Source organism: Fusarium keratoplasticum, chromosome 12 (genome assembly GCF_025433545.1).
Source record: "Fusarium keratoplasticum isolate Fu6.1 chromosome 12, whole genome shotgun sequence".
NCBI classification, from domain to species: Eukaryota; Fungi; Ascomycota; class Sordariomycetes; order Hypocreales; family Nectriaceae; genus Fusarium; species Fusarium keratoplasticum.
Window position 1 is genome coordinate 898,670 of NC_070540.1, and position 16,849 is coordinate 915,518.

The 16,849-nt window shown below is 51.2% G+C and overlaps 7 protein-coding genes across 7 annotated transcripts; 3 read left to right on the forward strand and 4 right to left on the reverse strand.

The window, feature by feature from the left end:
- Window positions 1-3,740: 3,740 nt before the first annotated feature.
- Window positions 3,741-6,032, forward strand: NCS57_01389000 (uncharacterized protein; the record flags this gene model as incomplete). Its single annotated transcript, XM_053063510.1, has 1 exon — window positions 3,741-6,032. One exon carries the CDS (start codon window positions 3,741-3,743, stop codon window positions 6,030-6,032), a length of 2,292 nt encoding a protein of 763 aa, XP_052906843.1.
- A 119-nt stretch (window positions 6,033-6,151) lies between these two features.
- Window positions 6,152-6,880, reverse strand: NCS57_01389100 (uncharacterized protein; the record flags this gene model as incomplete). Its single annotated transcript, XM_053063511.1, has 3 exons — window positions 6,152-6,427; window positions 6,484-6,621; window positions 6,689-6,880. The coding sequence occupies 3 exons, from the start codon at window positions 6,878-6,880 to the stop codon at window positions 6,152-6,154; spliced, it is 606 nt and encodes a 201-aa protein (XP_052906844.1).
- A 382-nt stretch (window positions 6,881-7,262) lies between these two features.
- Window positions 7,263-8,342, reverse strand: NCS57_01389200 (uncharacterized protein; the record flags this gene model as incomplete). The annotated part of the gene is made up of 1 exon (XM_053063512.1): window positions 7,263-8,342. One exon carries the CDS (start codon window positions 8,340-8,342, stop codon window positions 7,263-7,265), a length of 1,080 nt encoding a protein of 359 aa, XP_052906845.1.
- A 482-nt stretch (window positions 8,343-8,824) lies between these two features.
- Window positions 8,825-10,978, reverse strand: NCS57_01389300 (Zn(2)-C6 fungal-type domain-containing protein; the record flags this gene model as incomplete). The annotated part of the gene is made up of 1 exon (XM_053063513.1): window positions 8,825-10,978. The coding sequence occupies one exon, from the start codon at window positions 10,976-10,978 to the stop codon at window positions 8,825-8,827; it is 2,154 nt and encodes a 717-aa protein (XP_052906846.1).
- Window positions 10,979-11,363: 385 nt separating this feature from the next.
- NCS57_01389400 (Hydrolase-4 domain-containing protein) lies at window positions 11,364-12,333 on the reverse strand (the record flags this gene model as incomplete). The annotated part of the gene is made up of 4 exons (XM_053063514.1): window positions 11,364-11,487; window positions 11,538-11,784; window positions 11,837-12,094; window positions 12,150-12,333. 4 exons carry the CDS (start codon window positions 12,331-12,333, stop codon window positions 11,364-11,366), a joined length of 813 nt encoding a protein of 270 aa, XP_052906847.1.
- A 549-nt stretch (window positions 12,334-12,882) lies between these two features.
- Window positions 12,883-14,755, forward strand: NCS57_01389500 (uncharacterized protein; the record flags this gene model as incomplete). Its single annotated transcript, XM_053063515.1, has 4 exons — window positions 12,883-13,255; window positions 13,318-13,616; window positions 13,677-14,177; window positions 14,231-14,755. The coding sequence occupies 4 exons, from the start codon at window positions 12,883-12,885 to the stop codon at window positions 14,753-14,755; spliced, it is 1,698 nt and encodes a 565-aa protein (XP_052906848.1).
- A 932-nt stretch (window positions 14,756-15,687) lies between these two features.
- Window positions 15,688-16,821, forward strand: NCS57_01389600 (uncharacterized protein; the record flags this gene model as incomplete). The annotated part of the gene is made up of 5 exons (XM_053063516.1): window positions 15,688-15,998; window positions 16,049-16,287; window positions 16,339-16,451; window positions 16,508-16,588; window positions 16,642-16,821. The coding sequence occupies 5 exons, from the start codon at window positions 15,688-15,690 to the stop codon at window positions 16,819-16,821; spliced, it is 924 nt and encodes a 307-aa protein (XP_052906849.1).
- Window positions 16,822-16,849: the final 28 nt, after the last annotated feature.

A 16,849-nucleotide genomic window follows, 5' to 3' on the forward strand; every position in this document is an offset into this window, starting at 1 on the left:
CCAGTGCACAGAGAATAGTGTATAATGGGTATATTTCTATATATCAATTTTGTGTTACACTAGGTCATCGGGACCAAAAGTATCCACAAGTATGGTCCGTTTTACAAGCCTCTCAGAGATGACCTCGGCGGAGGGCCATGGAAAACTGACCATTGAAGATAGTGAAGGAAGGGGAAACAAGAGGGTGTTGTGATATCATTAAAAGGTTAAGGGAGTAGCTATTAGTAGAAGAAAATGTCCGCCTCACCCTCCCACCATCTCTATCGAGATATCATGAAGAGAAGAAATCCTCTTCTGAGAAGCCGAAGGAATGAGATCAGACATAAAGCCAATAAAAAGATGGAAACGTTATTGGAAGATTCAACGGAGGGCTCGGGTAGCCGAATTAGGAAATTAAAGGTTGGAGAGGAAGCGAGTAGGGTGTAGGGCGTGACATGCTCCCCATGTCGCACGGTGCGACCTCCCTATCACATAATAAACGCGTATCGTAGTCTGGTAGAGTCACATTTGGTATAAGGGGCAATTGAAAAAGAAAAGATAAAGCTTACCGATCAACCTTAATGTCGGCCCGTGACTGCTTCACTTGGCATTCCGGTCTGGGCACACGCCAATTCTCTCCAAGGCCTGACCTGTCGCCTCCCCTCACAGGGTCCTCCTTTTACTCTGCTTAATCGTCTGATCGCAGTAGAAGTAGATGTTGTGTTAACTCTGCGCCGCAAGTAATTGATTATGCGTGTTATAATTGTTGTCACTGCAGAGTCATGGTCAACTGGCTCCAATCGGTTAGGTTGTAGCTGACAACTAAACATTCTCAAGCAAGTCAGATTGCAGTTACGCGTCGTTCTTGAAACGCGGGCTCAATATTTCTCCGTCTTTTGAACTTTCAGCCATGCTAACAAGACTTAGCAAAGCTACGATTGGACCAATCTCGTAGCCTGCCACAAAGATGACGGTTGTCAGACATCGGCCTCCTGTATTGGTCGCGAGATACGTCACAGCTGACGTGGTGGGTACCAAAGGCGCGGGCTGTCTAGCAACCGATATGCATGCAGGACTGGGCTCTGATGACAGATTCAGCAACACAAGAGATCTAAAATAGGAACCGAGCTCGGTGTTCTGGATCGCGTGGCTGGCTTTCATGCCAATCTAATGCGGCGTTGAGGCGCGACGGTTAATAACTTTGAACTGTCCGTGTGGACGCGCGTCCTCGAATAACTTTCCCCCTTTGTAACTCTACAGCCTCTCTTGGAGAACGTATAATATTATACGGTGTTGAGTTGATAGAATCCTAGTTTAATAGTTTTTGTTAATTTATAAGACTGAAAGAATTTGAAGTACCCATCTCCTTGACGCTCATCGTCTTATCCAGGCGGCCTCAGCTTCAGCCCGAGTCCTCGGCTTTAGTCTCTATCCAATTCCTCAAAAAGTCTCCATACTAGGACACACGCCTCAATGGGTAAACCGTCGTCATGCCTTCCAACATCTCCCGTCCTTTGAGCCTGTCTCCGGCGCACCTCTGCATGCTCGGCTTAGGCTGGGTCCTTCTGGTAATACGAAAATCAGAAAACCATCCTCCATGGCTTTCCATGCCTCTTATATATGGTGTTGTCCCCATAGAATGTGCTATTTGGAGCACCTTGGTCCTACACCTTATGCTCATCGACTTGTAAGATGTCTCACGCATGGTCTCGAAGAGGTCCGCTGACACTGACAACTAAGCCTTGATCAAATTAAGGGTGAATGAGGCAAGAATAAACACGAATGCTTTGACAAATCTGCAAGAAAGTGTCCAAATGACATCTGAAATGAGGTTGACTTGAGAACACAGCATTGTGCAGTCGGCTTGTGTTCCTCCTCCCCATCGCAGTCTTCTACATCAACCTTATGTTTTCTGGTCTCCAGGTTGGATTGAGAAAAGGAAAGTGGTGCCCCGGCAAATGTTGAAAGCTTGCCATTCCGGATCATAGCTCATTCCTCCAATCAGGATTGGTAGCCCTACGCAGGAATACCACGCCCTACACGTGAGCTTTATCACTTGGCGCGTTCGAACCTGTAACTAAATATCCGCTCTTTACTCTTTACTTGTAAAGAACGCGTAATTCAGGGCAGTGCCATGCATGGGTAGGACGCTGAGAGCTACGAACACCGTCTCACACCTTGCCCACCACTGTAACTTCTCTCCATCTCGTCGCTGCTGCCAATTTGTATCATCAATCTGCTTGAAGCTACTCATCTTCTACGTCTGGTCCTGAATTCATCCATCATGAGGCGCCTAGGATACAAGAAGTCTAAAAATGGCTATCTGTCTTCTGTGCAAGCAGCGTAGCGGCTAACCTTTTCTACTACCGACAGACGGTTGTCGTGATCCATCAATGGGCCATGTACCATGGCGAAAAGCACTTCAAGGGCCCCTTCGCCTACCATCCTGAACGCTTCCTGGGAGATCCAGAAGTTGAGTCGGACCGTGGGGATGTGCTGCAGCCATTCCACGTGGGCTAGAGAAACTGCATTGGAAGAAAGTGTGTTGCCCAAAGCGAAAACTATGTGTTTACATGGTGCTAACCTTTTGTAATAGCCTCGCTTATGTAGAAATGAGAGTTATCCGCGCTCGAATCATATGGAACTTCGATTTGTCCTTGGCCGAAGAGAGCCCGGACTGGCTTGTTCGCCAGAAGGTATATATCTTTTGGGACAAAGGGCCATTAATTGTCAACCTGACGCCAGTTGCGCGCAAATAATCGAGTCAACTTGAAGGCAGAGGTAAATAATGGTGCTATAAAAGAGTCTATAGTGCCGTGCACTCTGAGTTTTGGAATATGGTTAAGCAACTCGCAGTTGGGCTTACGATGCCAATCGATGGAGCAGACTTCTTGTGTTATCAAGCATGAACCCCTTCTAGAAAGCAATTATTACTTCGAGGGAGTGGTGGCTTAGACGACGTCATTAGATATCGCGAGCCCGCTTTTGGGCTCACTTCGCACTCTGTTGCATGAAATCCTTTCGGTGGCTGGCAGCTATCAAATCTTCTCCCACTTCCCGGTCACCCAAGATTTCTCTTGATGATTTGTGTGTATTTATCAGCTGCCAGGTTTTGAGGCTGGCCAATCCCTGGGTCCTTTTCTTTAGTGCTTACCAGCTGTTTCAACAGGCGGGTTTTTCTGCCCTAAGAGCAAGGGTATTTCGTCCTCCGCCAATCTGTAATCGTAGATGAAATGATAAGGCTGGGAAAGCCTTGGCAAACGCCAGGGTTCTCTAACCGAATGCCACTGGAGCCGTTTCTACACTGAACCGACAGAAGTGGCAATTTTGCAGAACTGGACTTCATCACACAATGGTACAGTACCCGGAGACAGAGAAGGTTTGAGATGTGTTTCGCTTTGCATCAGGGTGGATTCCGAGGGTTGTTGACAGGATCAGTGAAGTCTCCAAATAGGATAGAACTAGGAGTCCTCAGGGTGATGAAAGGAAAGTTGCCAGGATATTGCATGAAGCTCAAATCATTGTTGAAGTCGAGGCCAAACTCCGCCATTCTGCCCTGTCAATCCGGACATAAACCCCCTGTCCGTCACTTTATCCCGAGGAGGTCACAAGTCCGCCCTCGATCATATTTTTGAACCCCACTCCGAAGACGACCGGGCACTGAGTTGCTATGGCTCTTAAACAACTTGTCCATCCACTATCCGTACCCTCTAATTTCCCTAGATTGATCAGGTCTTTTCAGCTGAGAGGGACTGTTCATCATGGCGGACAAGTCGACCCCAAACGTACAACCTCACTATGAACCTGTGAGCCCTGACGAAACCCCACTCTGTCATCACCACTACCAATATGGCGGCTCTTTCAACTCGGATTCCTCTGATCAGTCCAAGGCCAATGTTGGTGTATACAACTTCGACACTCCAGACAATCATCGCTCTGTCCAGCCCTCAAAATGGCGGCTCAAGACGCTTTTAAAGAAATGGCGGTTAAAGGCTGTCCTGGCCTCCTTTGAAAAGAAGGATGAACGGCAAGTCCCGATCGTCAAAGACAGGCTCACTGCCACACTCACCGCGATGATCCATCTACCAGCCATTGCTGGTATCATTACCCTCAGCTTCTACATCTTGAAGAACTACTATATCGGCAAGGAACTAGAAGGCAAGCCAGGCTACGACGTCGAGAAGAAACTCGGCATCCAATTCGCCTCCAAGCTCATGGAAATGTTCATTGTCCTTTCCCTCAACGCTATTGTGTTTGCCATGGTCCGGCACGAGTTCACCCTCGGTCAATCGGTTCCCTATGGTGCTCTAGTAGCCGGTCAACAGATTTCGGAAATCAGCTTTCTCTGGTCAGACGAGTTCAAGAGCATTTTGACAGGGAGGTTTTCTAGGGGCTGGAAGAAGTTGATCTTCATCTTCGCCATTTTTGTCTGTACTATCATGGCATTCGGTGCCTCATCTCTCAGTGCCGTGGCAATGATGCCGCAAGAAGGCGAATGGAGCGCCGGTGGAAGCATCGTTTACATCAACGCTACTCAAGACGAAGTCTTCCCGATAGTCTTCACGGATAACAATACTCTCGGTGATGCCTGCAAAGTCACTGGAAACGAGTTATGTCCTTCATGGCAGTGGGAAGTTCTCAACACCCAGATCATCTCCAAGTTTCCTTCATCCGGCCAGGTGAACGACGGATTGTTTGCCAGACGACCTCCACGCGAAGTCTATGTCTCCGGCCCCTTGACGACTCTCGTCAATCTTGTTGTGGATGTCCGAGAGAAATGGTTCAACTTGAACAGCCCCAACCACACAGTCGCCATGATGCCTCACTTTGCACCCGCTGAGGCCTGCGTTGTCAGCTCCCTTCACTGGGAGCAGGCCGCGGGTAACTCTGCCATAGCAAAGCAAACCAGGTTCAGTCTGTACAGCAAGATTGAACATCGCCTGGAAAGTTCCATGGCCATCAGCCACACCAGGTGTGAAAGGATTTCGACAGACTCGGAGAAACCCAAGACTGTGCTGTTCCCTGACTTTGTTTCTTTTCCTCCCTCGACCCTTAATGTCACCGATGACAATATCAGCGACTGGTTGTTGGAGACACTACCTGACTTGAAGCAGCCCGAGGTATTTTGGTTTGATTCCAGCCCCATTATCGCCAACACTTCCGTCGGCGCGGTGGTGGCGATTCCTTCGAATCAGTCGGACAGCTCCTTCGACATTTACGGCTGCATGATTGATGCTAGATGGATCACGGCTACTTTGTCGGGCGACGCTGTTGCACTTCTCAGCAAGGGATACGCCCCATTTTCTGACTCCATCGCCACCTCTCTAGCTGGCTCTTGGATTGGCAATCCTATTTACGGCCAGCGCGTTCGCATCGAGCCGAGCTTTGCGGAGTACCTCAATCCCCAGGACTCGAGAACCAAGCGAACCATCATCCACGAAATGATTCTCAGCAGTGGCGTCTGGACCTCCGATGGTGAGGGATCCAGGTCTCCCGAGCACCTGGAGGCAATCCTGGGAGGCTTGGCTACAAACGGCCTGGCACGGTCGACTCCAAGGGCAACACCCATCACGGCTTTGGCTGACCCCAAGGGAGAGTGGTGGAGGACCTTCATGCCACAAGACGGCAATGTATTCGGTCCCGGTGGAAGCCCTTACGCGGTTTCCAGCGAGGACGAGGCCCGTTTCTACAGGACCGAGATAGAAACCTGGGTCACGGGATTCGCTTTTGCTGATAACAGTCTCACGATGCGAGGGGCCATGGCAGTTTTCTACCTCTACGCATTTTTTGTGATAGTGTATTCCGTTTGGTCGATATGGTCTGGCATCACTTCGTCATCCTGGGAGTCAGTTCCAGACCTTCTCGCTCTAGCACTTGCCGACAAGAAGCCACTCAATGACTCTAGGGCATTGGACGAGGACAGATTCAAGAGTGCAGATATCATGAAGGAAAATTATTGCATATCAGCAGACGGGGGAATTTTGAGGCTTCGACCAACTCATGGCCCGGTGCCATACGAGAACCGGGTGAAGCCAAACGAGGCCTATGACTGATAGAAATGAAAACACAGGCCACAACCTTGTATATCTCTGCCCACTCGTCCCTTAGAATTGAACCCCGCCGGGGAGCTCCCAGACGCTATGCCCTGATCCAGGGCATATTTTCCTATTGTTCACCCTTGGCCCCCCAAGTCGAGAGCACTCCGTTGTTCCATCGTACGCGTAATCAGAATCTTGAGATCCTCCAGAACCTTCTTGGCATTGCCCTCCGCCTTGTCCTTGCAAATAGGAACTAGCGTTCTGAGAGGTCTATGGTGGATGAAGTCGATGCCAAAGAAGATCTGCTCTATGACGTAGAGGACACGCTTCGTAATTCCCTTTGTGTTGGCATCAACTCCGATAGCTACGATGTTCAAGCTTGTGGCAAAATCGTCAAACTCGGAAGTAAACTAAGGCCGAGTTAGCGGGCGAGACATGGATCGTGGAGCTCTTCTGGTAGACAGACCTGGTCGAACTTGTTGCAGACTTCTTTTTGCTCGTCCTGATTGAGATTCTTGATGTTGTCGCCGCCCTTTGGCTCATAGAACCTCTCTACAAAAAGGACACACAAGTCCAGCATTTCATTCAACTTATCCCAGATGGCCTACAACGCAAGTCGAAAGGTCAGCACATGGCATTTTCATTCATAAAGCTGGATCAAATCAGCCTGCCCCCGCCGCCGGTTGGGCATTGTCAAAATCAATGTTTCCAATGATGTCTGTCGTCTCGGTAAAGAGAGGAATGAAATCATCCAAGGTATCGGCTATGCTCTCGACGCCGTTACCTGCGCTGGCTGTAGCTGGTACGGCAGCAACCGGGGCTAAGAAGAGGCCAAAGATAGAAAAGACTGCTGCACTCTTCATCGGGGCTTATTGGGTTGCTAGACGGGTAAGAAGTGCGTTGAGAGAGAGTGAACTAGGTGGTTGCAGGATGAGAACAACACCTTATTACCTCCTTATATCTTGGGATCTCTTTCTCAAGGAGCCGCTATCCACTCATTCTCTTGATTATTCTTCGCTTGTCCAAGTCATTCCGCACTGACTAAACGAAGGCACAACACGAGATGATTATTTCGGTCGATGGATACTGATAGATCACAAAAAGATGCCATGCGGAGACTACCACACGGGGCGACGAGTAAATGGCCCATATCACTTTCTCTTTTTAGCACGATGAGAGACATTTCAGAAGCACAGTACATACAAGCCCCAGGTAGACATGGAATAAATTCATTCTTCAAGTATTTTACAAGACTGCTGACTCCAAGACACGGAAAGTGTTGCTTTCTGAGTCAAGCTCAGCCAGGGTATCAAACGGCAGAGTGACCATCGGCGTCGTATGTCCAATATCAACATTGAAAAGAATAGGAAACTTCCTCTCAGCAAGACGCCCTTCACACAAGAGCTCCTTGATAACGCCCGTAAACTTCTCCCTCTGCTCCGGCGTGTCATACCCAAAGGGACGTCCAATGACAAGTCCCGCCGCCTCCTCAAATGCTCCGTAGGCAATCAGATCGGCAAACCCGGCCTGTATACGGGGCAGAAGAGGGCCCGAGGCGTCGTCCTCGCCAATGGTGGTTTCCAGAAAGATGATTCTGCCTCGCCAATCTGGAACAATCGCAGGAATGCCATGCAAGCGCACAGCAACAGTGAGACATCCGCCAAAGAGGCGACCCTGGGCCTTGCCGGGCCGAAGCCACGTCCAGCCCGAGTTCCGAACGAGCTCGGGCTTTTTGGTTGAGGCGGCATCGGAAAAGCATGGGGCTGCCTTGGGGGCGTAGAAGGCGGCTGCTGGAATGTTGCCCAGAGGCTCGCGGGACGCGATGGCGCGGAAGAGGTTGTCCACACAAAATGCAAGTGGTGTCTCTTTATTGTCGACTGAGTTTGGCTCACCAAGCTCAGGGATGGCACCAGGTCCGTAAAAGGTGCGCAAGCCGGTGAGGGCATGCAGGAACCAATGCAGACCGGTGATATCTGAGAAGCCAACCACGATCTTTGGGTTGTTGCGAATGATGCTGTGCAGTTCGGTATCGCCAAGGAGTGCAGGGATCAGTTCGGTAAAGTGTGTGCCGCCGATGGTGGTGATAATGGCAGAGATGGTTGGGTCTGAGAAGGCCTCTCGGATTTCCCTCAGACGGTTGTTGATGGACGACTGGATGCCTGTGTCCTTGCTGAAGAAGGCTTGCACTTGGTATCCCTTCTCAGTGAGGACTGAAGTCGCCCGCGACATGACATCAGGGAGTGCATCGTTGAGACGTGCCGAGGGGGAGATGAAGGCGATCTTTGCGCCGGGCTCCAGGGACTTGGCGAGAACTGGTGATGGCATCTTGATGGTAGGTGATAGGAGGGTTTGGGGCTTTTGGAAAAGTAGTTGAATGCGTGAGAGTACGTAACTTTCTCGGCGCCAAGGCTTTTGGATGTAGTTTTTGAGGCTTGGTTATGGGTTGAGGGGTTTGGCCACCTGGAGGGGATTATACGGCGTCAACCACGCCCTTCGAACCCATGCCGCAACGACGCATAATGGGGCTCAAGCAGTCGGATTTTGTTATCTCCGCCTTTTTCCAAATCCTTCATCGTCAAAGAAGAAGATAATGGCGTGATTGGTCTTAGTTGGTGGAATAATTGCATGTGATCACGTCGCTCGGGAGTTCCGACTTTCAAGGGGTCACATCTTGATCGCGTGGCATCGTCAAACCCAGCGATCTCCCATACTAGGCCATTCGCCAGGCGCACAGTAAGAGAAGAGTTTCAGGTTTTCAGATATTGGGAAACGAAAGAAGACAGATCTTTCCAGAGAAACGCCTCGCCTCATGTCAAATCGTTGCCCATAACGTGTGTGTCAACGATGGGGAAGAGAGACATGGTAGTATCGAACGAGTCGAACCAGAGCATGTTGGGGGAGATGCCGAGGATCTGATCAGTAGCGTTTGCAACCGTGATCTCTGACTGCTCTTGTCCTTCGCCCTGGTTGATCAGCTGCCCGGTCGCGTCTGTAACCATCTCATGGTTCATGGCTGATTCGGGTGCCGGTATTTGTCCCTGGATACCTTGAGATGGCCCAGCCGGCGAGAGCCTTGTAACGGGATCCAACTGGGACGAATTGTGAAATGGAGATCTTCCGATGGAATGTATGCTCCCAAAAAGACCATTCACAAGATGCCCTTGCCGTTCCATCCTCAACCGCGCTCGGTTCTCCATGTAGATGTCGCAGGCACTCTGTAGATGATCCAGAATCATCAAATGACGCTTTGCTACAGCATCGTACCGGCTGAAACGCTCAAGGACGCCCCTCGTAGCAGTAAGGCTTTTCTGAAGAGGGAATGAGTTGTCAAAGTCGCCAAAGATGGCTGCACCTAGGACAAGCCCAGAAACAAAGGCCGAGTTTCCAACGAATGGCAAGCGTTTGGGAATCGTGTCGGTCTTAACAAAGACATGAAGAATATCAACAGTTCGAACAGCCGATTCGAGACAAGAATGCACCAAAACCTCGTTGGAAGATGATGATGATGGCTGCCTCTCTTCTCCACGGAGTGATGATTCATTGGCCTCGACATGCTGAGACACTGCCTTGTGAAGAAACGGGAGTGATAGCAACATGACGGTCCAGTAACCCGTCTGCTTGAGATGAATGAGACCAATGTTAGGCTGCTTGCCTCCAGCTTGGTCATCGATAAACTCATCCTCTTCAATGCCATCGCGCGCAAGACCATCGGCACACTGAACCGTCCAGCGGCGCAGATGCTTGCTGATCCGCTCCAAGACCTCGGGAGAAATCATGCGCTTTGCATAAACGTCTGTGAGGATGGACTCGAAGATCATCGAGAGGTCGTTACAGGCGGAGTAGTCCTGGGGATTCGCAGTGTCTCGAAGTTCTGATGTTGACGGTGGGCGACCAAGCGATGCGCTCATGAACAGGTCGAGAATCCGTATCGCTTTCCAGAGACGTTCCCTAGTGCGGCACTCGGCTGGTGAGAAGAGGGAGGAAATGTCATGTCGGTGCAAGCCAATCGCATAGGCAGCTCGCACGCCCATGCCGAGATACATGAAGGCAGCGTTGCGACGTGAAGCACCGAGCAGATACATGGCGATCAGAGCGAAGGCTTGGATTGTTGTGATGCCAGGATCCTCCATCAAAGTTTCAACCGTCAAGTAGCGGCCATAGTTGAAGAAGATCTCGGCAAGATCGTCCTTGTCTTCAGGTCCAGTTTGCGCTCCAATGGCAAAGACAAGGTAGTACACGGAACTCGCAGGGTCTGCCATGTCCTGGCCATCCTCCAACCATTTGTGGATGCCACTCTCCAGTTCCTTCTGGTCGAACAATAGCAGCACACAATTGGCAGACTGCATGTACCATCTCTGAAGATAGTCCACCTCGGGAGCAGTCTGCCTCGGAGGCGGGTTTTGGGCACTCGATAAGATCCATCCTCGCCGTGTCTCAGGCGACGCCTCCACAATGCCATGTCGCAAAGGGTCGTCAACGAGGGAGCAATCCCCTATGCTGCGTCGCACAATGCGCCGAATATTTTGAAGAAATGATAGTGTTGCTGAGTCCCCGATGAACATGTACTCTCCTCTCGTGTCTTGGATGAGCCGTGACATCCGAGGCAATCGCTCTGGTTGTGTGTTTGAGAGGAGCTGCAACGTCTGTCCATCGCCAGCGTAGGTCTCATCTATTGACGCCAGGGCCGATGCTCCGCTGGCAGATATCGGTCCCGATGTTTCTGGGGTAGCATGTCCCGTCGTGTTGCTTATCCGATCTGGATCAGGGCTGGGCAAAGAAGACGCGACGATGCGTCTCCCACCAGAGGTGGTCGTTGACTCCTGGCAATCGAGCTTCAGGCCACGCTTGATACAGCGGGCACAAGGCCTCCGACCGTCACATCTCTGCTTGCGGCGCTTGCAGTTATCGCAGGCCTCGGCGCATCGCCTTCGGTCGCAGTCCCGGACCCTCCTGGTAGGCATTGTTTGAGTTGAGGGCTTCGTTGACCGCGGGCCGCAACCTGTCGGATATGGCCCTGCCTTTATTGGTCAACTTTGGGCGTGTGATGGAGCTGACCGTCAGGTCATGGCTGACGTGGAGAGGGGCTGGCAGCTCGGTCCGACTTTTCCCTTAGCCGACGCTGCAGGCATTTGCCGACGGTGACTTGGCTTTGACTCCGCTAAGCGACACCACCTTGAAGGGATGGCGCCAGCTGAGGCAGGGAGGGGATGGTCAAGCGATCATTTCTCTATTGTATGGTATTCTAAGTGGTGGAAATGAAGGCTGTTATAGCAGGTATCGTGTCAACCGGTATGGATGACCTGTCAAGTTGAATGATCCCAATAGTGGTGAATTAGTTCCAATTGCTCAACCCAGTTTTGAGACGAAGTCCTCCAGAGCTGAACCGACTTCATCCGCAGCTTCGATACAATGCCAATGTCCAACACCGGGGAGAATTCGAATGTTCTTGGCCGCATTATCGCATCCCCAGCTGGATGAATGTTAGTAACAATATTCGTAATGAAACCACATGAAACTCACCTGGCCAACATCGTTTCGGAATCAGCAACTGGGCTTGTTTTATCCTCCTCGCCTGCAATGATGAGCAAAGGCGAGTGAGCATCAGAGTATGAGGGTCGCTCAGCCTTCGCAATGGCATTGCACAGGGAAATGTATCCATCTGTCTTTTGAGACAGGAGCAGCGTTCGAATAAACGCCTTTTGCGTCGAGTTGGCCTTGGAACCCGTCGCAGCAAAAGGGATCGTCTTGGCCATTGCTTCCATCCCATCTTGGACTTCTCGTCAGTGATAGGGTCTTCACTTCAACCCTCAGTTACTTACATTCTCTCACTGTCTCAACTCTCGCGCTGAAGATGCCTGCCATTGCCGGCTTGGGCAAAACTGGCCCAATGAGGACTGCACCACGAAGGTTGTTCCTTGACGCAAGTTTTGCGACAACAATGCCACCCATTGAATGGCCGACGGCAACGACATTGTCAATGGGAATGTTCAGCTTGGAAACTAGACTCTCGACATCTTGAGCTATCGAATCAAAAGTCGGATCGTCAGTCCCTGGTACCAACTCGGAGAGGCCACTTCCTGATCACATTGTCAACGATTCGAATCACATAGTATCAGGCAGACGAGCACGAACCATAGACGTCAAATGCAACAGATGAATATCCTGCAGCCGCAAGATGGCCCATCACGGGCGTATAAAACGAGTGAGATGAACCAAGTCCATGGATGAAGACCAACACTGGCGATCCTGCGCGAGGGGTTTCAGCTCCCACCTGGGTGTAGAAGAGCCGCTTCTTCTCGATCTCAAGGTAGGGCATTGTGTCTAATGAATAGGGTGTAGATGAGGCTGAAGCTATGCGGATTGGTCGCTCAATGCAGCATCTGCCTTCATTCTAGTACGATCAGTGCATCCAACCTCGAAGTGGCTTGGTCGGACAAGAGCCGGTGGCGGCAGCGGATGTTACGGTGTCGGAAGTCGGTCAGTGGAGGCGTCGGATGCATCGGCTACAGGGTTAAAGCCATGTCTGGCCGGCGCTTACCGCTCACAACGAGAAGAACAGCATTTGCCTGCCTCGGAGCTCCGTAGAAAAGATGGACATTAATGGGACCGTATCACGCATACTTTAGTCATTCTTATCGAGTTGTTTATCCTGGTATATCACGCAAGCAAGCATCTTGATTCCTGCAGTGAATCAGATCAGATCCTGGAAAGATTCCTTATTCCCGACAAGCCCGATCTCGGGATTTCCCCGAAATTATACGCAATCGACCACAGATTGTATAAAATACTCACATAATAGCCTGCTCTTCACAGGAGCCTCGAACTTGAAGTATTTCGGTACCAAGAAAGGTGAAAGTCGATCAATATGGGTAGCCTTCAGCCACAAGAGTACTCCTCGCTTGAGGAGACCAAGCGGATTTTTGACTACTTATGCACCCAATTTGATGCAACCTCTCTGCCACCAGCTGTCAAGGATCTCAAATCACATGTCGAGTTCACGTCAACACGCGATGCCCCTTATTTCCCCATACCTTTCAAGGAGACGGAGACGAGCGCAGCGCTCAAGGCTGTCGAGGGAGGCGTTGCAAACCTTCTAGCAGACCTGGTTGAGGGCGAAGCTCGTCCACGGAAAATTACCGTCAATCTTGAAAAGACGACAGCATTCCTCTGTCAGGCTTACTTGGCCAAGGTCGGTGGACTGGGCAAACTTGACCCCGGTGTCAAGGCCAAGCTCAAAGGTGAGAGATAGGACGGACAGGAGAGGGTTAAACGAGTTATGACTGAGACTTACACTCGTTAGATACGGACTTGCTGCAGGCGCAATCAAACCCCTATCGGCGCATGTCAGCAAACCTGTATGAGACCAAGGTTCCTGGAGAATATTATCATATTCACGGATCTCTTGAGGCGTCTACCACGTTGCAGATGATTGGCCTTGAACCTTTCAGGCCTGAGTTGCAATCCCACGAAGACATCGTTGCAGCCATTGAGCCTGCTGTCCGCAAGTTTTCTATTCAGGAGCTTGAGGCTCTCAACGCCAAGAATCGTCAGGCTGGCATCCCTGCTCTAAAGCACGAAGACTTTTTGCAAACAGAACATGTAAGCACTTGAAAACTATGCTATGATCTTGTCCAGAATTAATGTGCCTGGTGGCTATAGGGAAAGTCAAACTTTGCTCTGCCTCCTTGGTCGGTGGACAGTCTCGAGACCGAGACACCTAAATGCCCTTTGACCCCCAGCTCAGGGCAGCCAACTAAAATCTTAGCCGGTGTCAAGGTTCTTGAACTCTGCCGCATCATTGCTGGCCCTATCATCACACGTATCCTTGGCGAATATGGTGCCGACGTGCTCAAGATCACGAGTCCCAACTTGAGCGATGTTCCTTTCTTCCAGGTTGACGGCAACATGGGAAAGCACGCCGCGGATCTGGACCTCAAGTCTCCCGAAGGACGAGAAGAGTTCGAGCGTCTTCTTGCGGAAGCAGATGTGGTCGTTGATGGATATCGACCCGGAGCCCTCGAGAAACTTGGCTACGGCGCAACAGCATTGACACGCATCGCCAAGGAGCGTGGCAAGGGCTTCGTCTATGTCAATGAGAACTGCTTTGGCTACGAGGGAGAGTGGGCAGGTCGCCCAGGATGGCAGCAGATTGCCGATTGTGTAAGTGATTATCACCCCAAGTGCACCAAAAGCGGGAGCTAATTCTGTCAAAGGTCAGTGGCATTGCCTGGGAGCAAGGCCGCTTCATGGGTCTCTCAGAACCTGTTGTGCCACCTTTTCCTATCTCGGACTATGGCACAGGGTGTATCGGTGCTATCACTGCATTGATTGGCCTCTATCACCGAGCCACACAAGGAGGATCGTGGCACGGCAAGGCATCCCTCCTCCACTACGATCTGTTGCTGTTCAAGGTCGGACAGTACCCAGAGGAGGTCAAGCAGAAGCTGAGAGAGGATATCGGTCCTGATTTCCTTGCACTGCGCCATGCCCACAGCGTCGACCAGATTTCAGGTACCGCACTGCTCAGGATGAGGAAGAAGTTCCCCGAGCTGTTTGAGGGAACTCAATACGTCGAGAAGTGGTACTCGACGGCATACAAGGCGGAGGTTCAGGCCGTGCCGCCTGTGGTGAACATTGAGGGTGTAGAGGTTGGATTTAGACGAGCGAGCCGCCCGAACGGCACAGATAAGCCTACTTGGGACTTTGGCGATGAGCCAGACCGGAGGCTTTCGGATTGATGACTGCATTTGTTGTTTTTATATACATTAGGCCTCTGAAACGAATACACATGGTAGCATACTACTTTTTATAATCCCCAGTGTACAATTGGACAATTCACTTCCTATCTTGTAGAGATACGACAGTGTCCACGTACTCCGTAGCGACGAATATCTACCCTCTTACCCAGTTTGCCCCTGTCATTGCCGATCATCAAGGTGACACAGGAATGTCTTTGACATGGAGGCTGTGACCGCCTGCCAATGCCTGCCAATCTGCGTTGAACCCTCCAAAGCTGGCATCACCCTCACCTGCCTCTAAAACCGCAGTCTCCACGGTTGCAACGGGCTTGTGTCGGAGTTCACCGGCAATACGACCGCCTCACGACCGGCAGTGACACTCTCAACCGCGGGGAGCTATCGGAGAAGGGGTCTGCCCCTCCACAAGGTGCACATCCGACCGGGGCTGTCCGGCATCCGATGGTGTGTGGGCCGATATTCACCAGGACCCGAAACCCTCAGACGTAATTACCAAGCCTCGCATTGGTTCGACTCCATCCCCCCGCATCATGGCTTGCCCTCCGGACTTCCTGCCGCCTTCCCCATGGGCCTTGATGCCACCCATTGTTTTGCGGGCGGGGGAGTGAGCCGACTGCCTTTGTCCGGGAGCTCCATTACCCGCCCGTTCGCTTCAAGACTCTTGTGATTTTGTATATCCGAGTGAAACGTGGTCGCTGACTCCTGATTATGCGGGGCTAAGTCATCTGCTACCGCCGAGCTCAGTAGGCGCTATAAAGAAGTCTGAGATTTCTCCGCAAAGAGCTACGGCCAGTCCACACTCTTCATCGATTCGATTGGTAGTAGATTTTGAACTTTATCTTGTCTTAATAAGTTCAAAGTACCCAGTCTGATTGCCACTTGATTCCATCAACCTTCACACAAAGATCATCACAATGGCAAACCCCACCACCGAGACGACCAAGCCCACCAAGGCCAACGGCCAGAATGGTGGTGCTCCCCAGGAGGAGGGCCTCGGCCAAGCCTTTACGCAACAGGTCATTGACTCCTTTGGCCCCAAGACGGACCCTAGACTCCGCGAGGTCATGTCCTCGTTTGTGCAGCACATGCACGACTTTGCTCGTGAGACTCAGCTCACTGTTGATGAGTGGATGACTGCGGTCAAGATGATCAACTGGGCCGGTCAAATGAGCAACGAGAAGAGGAACGAGGGACAGCTCATGTGCGATGTGATCGGTCTTGAGAGGTAACTTGCCATGTTCTATACTAAACTGCTCTCGCTAACGAAAGCTGCAGCTTGGTGGACGACATCACACACCGCGCAGCGGCCAAGGACGCTGCCTCAGGCACAGCGACTGCCATTCTTGGCCCTTTCTGGCGAGCAGACACTCCCATCAGAGAGAACGGCACCACCATCACCTTCGACACTCCCGAGGACGGCATCGTCGCCTATCTTTACGGCACTGTGACTTCGGCTGCTACCGGGGCCCCTATCCCCAATGCCTCTGTTGAAGTCTGGCAGGCATCCACCAACGGTATGCTTTCTGATATGTTTGTAAAAAATCCTTAACTAACACGTATTTCAGGCCTGTACGAGCAACAAGACGAGAAGCAGCAGGAGCACAACCTGCGTGGCAAGTTCATCACAGACTCTCAGGGTCGATTCTCCTTCTACTGCCTGCGACCTACACCGTATCCCGTGAGTATTTCATTGCCTTTGGAAATTCGAAAAATAGGCTAACGATTGATGATCAGGTTCCTGATGACGGTCCTGCTGGCAAGCTCCTCCAGCTTCTCGACCGACACGTCTACCGCCCTGCGCATCTCCACTTCATGGTACGTTTCCAATTTTACAAGCCTAAAAAATGTATCACTAATAAGTTCTTTAGGTCATTGCCGAGGGATACAAGTCCGTCGTGACACAGATCTTCGACTCCGACTCGGGGTACCTCGACAACGACAGTGTGTTTGCCGTCAAGGATGGACTGACGGTGGATTTCGTGCCACGAAAAGGCGACCCTCAAGCAAACTGGGAGCTTGAGTATAACATGAGCCTCGGGACTGCGTGAGAAGGATATTTGTTTTGGTAGTTGTGCC